This window comes from Triticum urartu, chromosome 7A (assembly GCF_056163025.1).
Source record: "Triticum urartu cultivar PI428250 chromosome 7A, HENAU_Tu73, whole genome shotgun sequence".
Classification (NCBI taxonomy): Eukaryota; Viridiplantae; Streptophyta; class Magnoliopsida; order Poales; family Poaceae; genus Triticum; species Triticum urartu.
The window spans coordinates 128,592,033-128,600,965 of record NC_141879.1 but is presented as its reverse complement, the minus strand read 5'-3'; the positions used below and the strand labels follow the sequence as shown (position 1 = coordinate 128,600,965).

Below are 8,933 nucleotides of genomic sequence, written 5' to 3'. Positions count from 1 at the left end.
TGGTGGGGAAGTAGGCAAGGTCAGAGAAAACCGGCATGGGTCTCGTGGGAAACCATGTGCAAACCAAAGAATATGGGAGGGATTGGCTTTCGGGATATCGAGTTATTTAACTTGGCTTTGCTAGCACGTCAAGTTTGGCGCCTGCTTCAAGAACCAGAGTCTCTTAGCGCTCGAGTCTTGCGAGCTAGATATTACCCACACGGCAGCATCTTGGATGCTACTATGGGCGCACACCCTTCTCAAGTGTGGCGCTCGTTGATGGAAGGAAAAGAGATTCTGGCTCTAGGTTTGATCAAGAGAATTGGCTCGGGTTTGAACACGCGCATCTGGGAAGACAATTGGCTGCCACGGGACTACAAGCTGAAACCAATATGCTCTATATCTGTTGATTCCCCGTAGCTTGTGGCAGAGCTAATTGACGAAACATCCAGAACATGGAACACACAGAAGCTAGTTCAACATTTTATTGCACCGGATGTGTTGGTTATTCAGAGCATACCACTGAGTTCTCGAGTACAACCCGATTTCTGGGCCTGGCACTATGATAGAAGAGGAGTTTTCACCGTCAAATCAGCCTACAGAATGATCAATGGAATCAAACAGCAGCGAGAGGATTGGCTCGAGCATAGGCCGAATCACTCAAACACAGAAGCTGATAGCAAGTCCTGGTCGCAACTTTGGAAAGTGAAAATACCTTCAAAGGTTAAGGTTTTTGTTTGGAGACTAGCCCAGATGTCACTACCTACGGGGTCCCTCCGCCATTATTGCAATATGGCCACATCCCCTGAGTGTGGTCTATGTCAGGAAGGGTATGACTCTTGGCGCCACTCTCTGTTCGAATGCCGAATGGCATGTTGCGTATGGGCACTATGTGATGATGAACTTGTGGAGCATATAATATCAAACAGATCTGAGGATGCACGCCTATGGCTCTTCTGGCTTTTTGACTCAACGAACCAACATGATCTTGCTAGGGTTTTAATCACTATGTGGGCCATATGGTGGGCTCGGAGGAAAGCGATCCATGATGATGAATTTCAGAGTCCATTATCTACTATGTGTTTTGTGAATAGGTATCTTGAGGATCTTCAGATAGCCACAAAACGAGAACCAATGAAACATTCAAGCAAAGTAACACCAAGAGTTCGGAGATGGATACCCCCAGGAGAAGATGCGGTAAAGATCAATGTTGACGGAGCAGTTTCCCGCTCAGGAAGGACGGGGGCAAGCGCGGCAATATGCAGGGATAAAGATGGCAGCTACATTGGTTCGTCGGCGGTGGTTTTTGATGGCCTAGTGGAGGCAGCAAGTTTGGAAGCTCAAGCATGCAATGAGGCCCTCGCCCTTTCTCAAGATCTCCTACAATCACATGTGATAATAGCTTTAGATTGCTCGCAAGTCGTCTCAGATATTAACGGTGCTGCGCCAGCTTCTTCTTATGCTTTTGTTTTGGATGAGATTAGAACTAGAACTTTAGATTTTGTTAAAGTGATTTTTCGCTTTGAGAATAGGGAGGCAAATGTTGAGGCACATGCCTTGGCAAAGGCAGCCTCGACACTCCCTGTTGGTCGACATGTGTGGCTAGGGAACTTACCAGACATTATCTGTATTCCGTCTGCTTTGGTTGATGAATAAAGCCCTAGTTTCACTTCAAAAAAAAATAAACCGAGTTTTTTTGAAGCACCGGTGGCTATTTCTACAGGAGAGATGCTTAGTTAAGCATCTACTCTGTACAAATAAGCACCGGTGCTTAAGGAAAGTCTGATTTATTTCTCTAAGCACCTCCCATTGTACAAGGACTTAGCGTCTGCGCGTCGCAGGTTGACTCCCTGATTCTAAAGGTGCCGAACAGCGAAATCACTCATTAGGGGTACCCGTTGCAAAGATCACTCACACTTTCTTTGATACTGATAAGTGGCGCATTGCATGTGCGTCACTTGTCGCAATCTGTGAGTTTTTCCGTCCTTCGTAGATTTGTTCTTTTCAAACAATTTATCTCTTGAACCGTGCATCCAAATCAAGAAATGTTTTCAGCGTTGGATTTCTCACGTCAAGATCTTCGAAGCTAAAACCCATGTTAATAGGTTTGGACGGAGTTTAAAAAAAGAGAAAATGAGAATAAAAACCAAAAAAGTAACCAAAATAATGAAAAACCAAAAAAGATAAAAAACCAAGTAAAATCTAAAATCAGAAAAAGGAACCTAAAAGCACAATAGTACCCCCCCTTTTTGAAGCACAAATGTGTCTTTTTCCTTTTCGGTTACTTTTGTGTTTTCGGGAAGCATAGTTGGGCTTCTCTTGGAACACATACTGTGTTTTTTTAGGAAGCACATATCTGATTTCCTTTTTTGTAAAGCACAGTGTGACGGTGTTATGCACGGGGGTGGCTGACCCAGAGGGGTGCCCGGCTTCGGGCTCCATCAGGGCCCGCAAAGCCCAAGATGGAGGCGAAACCCCAAGGAGGGCGCCGAAGACATTCTTATATGCAAAGACAAGGGTGGTGGCGGAGGAGATCACATCTACCTCTTTGTAAACCCTAGCCCTCCCGCCCCCCTCCCCCCCTCCCCATCTATATAAGGGGAGGTCTGGAAACATTCATGATCGGATCTCTGGTAGAAACTCTCGGGAGCAATCTCATACATCATTTGTAACCCTTCTTACGAGGTACCCCTCCATCATGAATAATCAAAGCAAGCAGGATGTAGAGTATTACTCTGCGGAGGCCCGAACCTCGGTAAAATCCTCGTGTGTCCTCCGATCTAAGATTTCCAGCTGCATTTGGACCCCTACCGAGGGATCTGATGGTATTTTGCACCATCATAATGTGCTTCTCGTGAAAGTACATATTGCGCTTTTCCTTTTTTCGAGGAAGCGCAGTTGTGCTTTTCCCTTTACGGAAAGCATAGTTGTGCTTCTCGTGGAAGCATATGTGCGCTTTTTCTCTTTTCAAAAAGCCCAGTTGTGCTTCTCGCAGAAGCACATGTTGTACTTCTCACTGTAAAGCACTGCTTCGCGAAAAAAATTACAAATGTATTTTTCACCAAAACCTAGGGAAAACTAAGCAAAAGCTAAAAAACCAAAACAGACACTAACAACACATGAAATAAAAACCGAAATCCCGGCGGTGCACCCAGTGTGTGACACGCAATGGCGGCTGGGTCCACAACTTGGCGTACTCACATGCATAAAAAAGTGACCTTTATAGAAACCTTCCAAAGGATACCCTTACCGTTCCCGGAGAGGGGATGGCGACTGCGCGCTCGCCTCGGCTGTCGCTCGCCTCGGCGCTGGCCGCCGACGCCGGCCTTCCCCGCCCCGCCGGCCCCTCCCCGCCCACTTCCTTTGCTGGTGCGCCCCCCGTGGCGCGTCCCCCCTCCCCTGCTCGCCGCCCCTCCTCCTGCTGCCAGCCTCAAACTGCTCTTGCTGGGCGGATCTGGCGGCTGAGGAGGACCTGGCCGAGGCTGCGGCGGCCACGGCGGGCCTGCCTCACCGCCCTCGCCGCTTTGGGGACCGCCTTGCTGAGTGCCTCGCCCCCGTGCTCGGGCTACCGGCGACGCTGTCCGCTTCTTCCCCGCCCCGCCTTCCTCTGCCGGCGCGGCCATTGGCCCGTCAGGCACCACCTTCCCCACCACCAATGGCTCCGCGCCGGGAGGCCGGACGCCGTGGTCGTGGGTCCCGAGCTCGTGCTTGGGGGGTGGCTGGAAGGTCCGTTGTGGGCGCGGCGGCACTGTGGCGACGCTCTCCGGCGCATTTCTCCGACGCGATTCCGGGAAGTTGGACCCCGCCGTCGACCTCCTCCCCTTCGTTGGTTCTCCGCGGTCCGCGCTTCCGCCCCTTCCGCTCGTCGTCGGTGGCGCCGGCCGGCGTGCCTGTGGTGGCGGCGGCGCCCGTCGGGTTGCGGGAAACCCTACCTTCCCTCCCTCCCCCCCGGGATGGGTTGGGCCGTACCAGGCCCGTTGGGCCGACTGGGACGAGGGTAGGTGTTGGGCCCCTGGAGGCTTCCTGGACTGGCCTGTGTGGCCCTCCCCACCTACGCCCGACGGCCTGCCAGCGCCCTCGCTAGGGTTTTTGGGACAGCCTGCCCCCTCGTGCCCCCCATCCGCGCCCTCCCCCCACCCCTCTCCTCCCCCGCCGTCGTCTCGCCTCCTCCCCCTCACCGCTCCTCTGCTCCCCTCCACCAGCACCCACTCCTCCCCCGCGGCGGTCTCGGCCATGACCTGGGTGGCCGGAGATGGGGTCCCCCGCCCCAAGCGTCAGGCTGGCGGGCGGGAGCCTGCGGCTCCGACCGAGTCTCGCCGCCCTACCCCGGATGGATCCCGTCGGGAGGCGGAGCTGCGCAAGGACCTTCTCCGCGGTCCTGGCCAGGCCGAGGCCGATGCCGCCCCTTGGCGCTCCACGCGCACCCGCGACCCTTTCCCGGAGTCTTAGCGCGGTCGTGGCCGTGACCGGGAACGGGACCGGGACCGGCGATCCCCTCCTCGCCGCTCTTGCTCTCCTCCTCGGCCTGACCGGGCGGCAGCCTCGCCCCCGCGGAGCTATGATCCCCATCGGCGTCAGGCTCAGTTCCCCCCGTCGGGTTCCAACAACAACAATAACCGCAACGGACGGGGCACATTTGCTAAGAAGAAGAAGAAGGGTGCCCAACCCCAACCGGGTGGCCCGATGTCCTCGGCCACGAACCCTTCGGTGGTGACGGCTCCTCTCCCGTCCGCGGCCACGTGCTTCAACTGTGGGGTGGTCGGTCACTGTCAGGGAGATTGCCCTAAGGCACCAGCTTGCTACCTATGCAAGAGGACAAATCACCCCGCTGTCCTCTGCCCGGTGCACCAGCCCCCTGGGACACTTGGGTTGTTTGGGTATGCGTTGGATGATTTAGGCTTCTTCCAGATGGACCTTCCTGAGTCCCGGGCCACCCCGCCCATGACCGCTCTCATCTCGTTCCTGGATGGCCGGACCGCTTCCCCGGCCATCATCTCTGAGGAGCTTCGCCACCTGTTCAACCCCGATTGGGATTGGGAGGTGACCCCGATCTCGGACCGGGAGTTCACGACGGTCTTTCCAGACCGGGTCAGCCTCCGCTATGGCACCCACAGCGCCAGACTCACGCTCGCCCTCAACCAGCTCTCAGTCCGCATCTCGGTCCCATTGGTGGACCCTCTGGCGGTGGCCACCCTGTCCACAGTGTGGGTGTAGATTCACGGGCTTCCTACGCCGGCTCGCGATGAGGGTGTCCTCCGCGGCTTGTCCCGTCTGTTGGGCAAGTTCATGGCGGTCGACAGTGCCTCCCTGCCCAAGGGCCCTACTGTGCGGATGCAGATCAAGTCCCCCAATCCTTCCAAGCTCAAGACGACGATCCGGATATTCTTCAACGATGTTGGCTATGACCTGCTCGTTTCCATTGAGGGTGGGACTCCCTCCGATCCCCTCAACCCAGAGGCGGGAGATGGCGCCGCTCCAGGTTCAGGTGGGGGCGCTGATGCTCCGGGCTCCCCCTGAGAGCCTCGTCGCGACTCTCCCCGCTCTGAGGCCTTTGACGATGACTCGACTGACTCTGGGGATGACATTCCTCCTGCTGGCTCCTCTCACCCCTCGACCACTCACAGCATGGGTCATGGCCCCTTCCACACCAATCCGGGGGACGAGTCTGAGGACATTGCGGCCATCACGGCCATGCTCGACGAGGCCGCCACCCTCCCTCCTCCCTTCCTCCCTCCGTTGTCCGTATCTGAAGAGGAGGGGAGCAAGGTCAGCCGGAGCAGCATGGAGGTTCGCCCTCCGTCCTCCCCGCGGCTGGTGTCTCCGGCGCCAGGCCGGGAGGACCTCTCGGCACCGACGCCTCCGGAGGTCTCCGTGGCCCCGCTTCCTCCGTCTCCCTCCAGGTCACCCAGGTCCCGGGGCCGCCCTCGTTCGGCCTCTAACCCGGTGTCGTATGCCCGGAAGAGTGCCAAGCTTGGGGCAGCGACGGGACTGTTCGGGGCCTCCCCGAACGCGGTGGAGAAGGCTTCGCGACGCGCCGCCATCCGCAACCTCGACACAGGTCCGTCCAATTCCCAAGCCCCTTGTTCTGATTTTGATGATATCTGTGATGCGTCCTTCTCCGCTCTTGCTAGGGTTCCTCTTGGTCACCTTGCCAAGGTAGCGGCTGATTCATCTATTGTTTTCCGTGGCGAGAAGGGACCGGTCCTTGAGCAGCTTGCGTCCCTCCAGGCCAAAGAGATCCTATAGGGCCACCTCGCAGCCACTAGGGCTCGCGAGGCGACAGCAGTTGCGGAGGCCCCCACCCCTCCACCTCGCCGTCCCCATGGTCGGGTCCTCTCTGAGGCTGACCCAGGTGAGGTTCGTGGCCGGACTCAATCTCGTACTACTCAGTTACGCCGTGCTCTTAGTGCTGCCTCCACAGTTGGGTCCAGGGAGGACCCGTTAGGCGAGTGATCATGCGCGCTCTATTTTGGAACCCGCGGGGCTTCGGCCATGATGGCTGCCGCAGGCAGCTCATAGAATACATGCGTGACGAAGCCATAGATGTAGTGGCGATCCAAGAGACAATGCACACTGAGTTCTCTCTTGTAGAACTTGAGCGTCTCAGTAGACATATTTTTTCCTGGCACTGGCTGCCATCTAGTGGGGTGACATGTCACTCCAGTGGCATCCTTTTAGGTGTGAAGGATGCCACCTTTGAGGTGGGCTCCATGGACCGTGGCGCCCACTTTGTTAGTATGGAAATCTGGGAACGCGACGTGAACTTCAAATGGGAAATCATCGTGGTCTATGGCCCGACCGATCACAGTCGGTCCGCCGCTTTCTTGGTGGAACTTCATCTCAAGATTTCTTCCGCAACCCTCCCGGTCATGGTTGGAAGCGACTTCAACCTCCTTCGGTCCGCCGAGGAGAAGAATAACTCTCGGGTGGACTTGGCAGAGATGCGTCGTTTCAATGATTGGGTTGCAGATTTGGGTCTCCTTGAGCTAGACGGGGTGGGGCCGAGATTTACCTGGACTAATAGACAGGTTTCCCCAACCCTTAGTGTGCTTGATCGGGTGTTTGTCTCCCCCGATTGGGAACTCCGGTTCCCTTTGGCATCTCTCCAGGATATTACCCGTATTGGGTCGGACCACATTCCTCTCCTCTTAGCTTCTACGGATGAACGACCGCGCCCTCCCCCGCAGTTCCGTTTCGAGAATTTCTGGCTCCGGCCACCAGGCTTTATGGAAGCCGTCCAGACCCACTGGGTCTCAGCTCGTGCTGAGCCCCATAGGCAGATGTCGATCCTCGATGAGTGGCATCATTTGTCCAAACGATCCCGGCAGTTTATGAAGGGATGGGAGGCGAACAATGGGAGGGATGTTCGGATTTAGAAGGCTTCCCTCCTCGAGGAGATCCGTGCCCTTGACCTCCGTGCAGATATCGCAGGGATCTCTGCTGAGGAATGGATGCATAGATATAATTTGGAGGATTCCCTCATGGAGATTTACTCCAAGGAGGAAGAGTTTTGGCGCCAACGCGGCTCCATTAACTGGGTGCTATTTGGGGATGCCAACACTGCTTACTTCCAGACTATCGCGAATGGCCGTAGACGACATTGTTCCATCCCCCTCCTTTGGGAGGGTGGACAGTTGTTTCAGGACCCCCAGGCTATCCGCCTGCTAGTTGACGACTTTTACAAGTCTCTATTTCAGGGACGGCCCCGAAATGGTGTCGCCCTTGCCGACCACATCTGGTCACGCGACCAACAGGTTTCCCCCAAGGAAAATGCGACCCTGCTTGCCCCCTTCGATGCCGCGGAAGTTGAGACTTTTGTCAAAGCTATGAACTCGATCTCGGCCCCAGGCCCTGATGGCTTGCCGGTCCGGTTTTTTCAGGCTTTCTGGCCGATGGTTAAGGATATCATCCTTGATCTTTTCAGCAAATTTTCTGGGGGAACCCTCGACGTGTCCCGACTTAACTACGGGATTATCTCCTTGATTGCCAAGGTTCCGGGTGCGGCAGACATTAGACAATTCCGCCCTATCATAGTGCTCAATGTGATATTTCGGATCCTCGCGAAAGGGTACGCCACTAGGGCGGCCCTTATTGCTCCCCGGATTCATCATCCGAACCAGTCGGCCTTCACGAAAGGGAGATATATCTTGGATGGGATCCTTGCCCTCCATGAAATTATCCATGAGGTTAAGAGCAAACACCTCCGTGCGGTGTTCTTCAAGATCGATTTCCATAAAGCCTATGATACCGTTCATTGGTCCTTCCTTTGGGAAGTGTTGCTGAAGCGTGGCTTCGACCCTCACTGGGTGGCCCGGGTGATGCAGTTAGTTATGAGTGGCCGGACGGCTGTAAACATTAATGGGGAGGTTGGACCTTACTTCTTGACTGGCTAAGGGGTCCGACAGGGAGACCCGATCTCCCCATTTCTCTTCAACCTTGTGGTTGATGCGCTCGCTTCGATTCTGGACTTGGCCAAGCGCGCGGGTCACATCAGGGGGATTTGCCCCCATTTGGTGGCCCATGGGGGTTTGACCCACCTCCAATATGCGGATGACACCATTATGATGGTGGAAGGGTTCGACGAAGATATTCAGAACCTCAAATTCCTCCTCTGCTTCCAGGAAATGTCGGGCCTCAAGATAAACTTTGCCAAGAGCGAGGTAATGGTCTTGGGATATTCTCAAGGGGAGGCCCAGCGGATTGCTAACCGTTTGAACTGCCGCTTGGGGTCCTTCCCGATGACCTATCTTGGCATGCCCCTCAGTGACGCTCGGCTCCAGGAGAAGGACTTCCGTCCAATAATCGCCAAGCTCCAACCTAGAATGGAGCCTTGGCAAGGGAGGTGGCTTTCCAAAGCCGCTCGAGTGATTCTAATGAAGTCCTCCCTTATTAGCTTATTGATGTATATCATGGGATTCTATAGCCTACACGAATCCCTCCATCATGAAGTTACC

At 55.5% G+C, this 8,933-nt stretch overlaps 1 protein-coding gene across 1 annotated transcript; it reads left to right on the top strand.

The window, feature by feature from the left end:
• Window positions 1–6,434: 6,434 nt before the first annotated feature.
• On the top strand, window positions 6,435–7,355 carry LOC147958494 (uncharacterized). The gene has a single exon (XM_087532164.1). It carries the CDS (start codon window positions 6,435–6,437, stop codon window positions 7,353–7,355), a length of 921 nt encoding a protein of 306 aa, XP_087388290.1.
• Window positions 7,356–8,933: the final 1,578 nt, after the last annotated feature.

Coding starts and splice junctions, on each gene's coding strand:
- LOC147958494 (XM_087532164.1), top strand. CDS start 6,435: ATGCGCGCTCTATTTTGGAACCCGCGGGGCTTCGGCCATGATGGCTGC.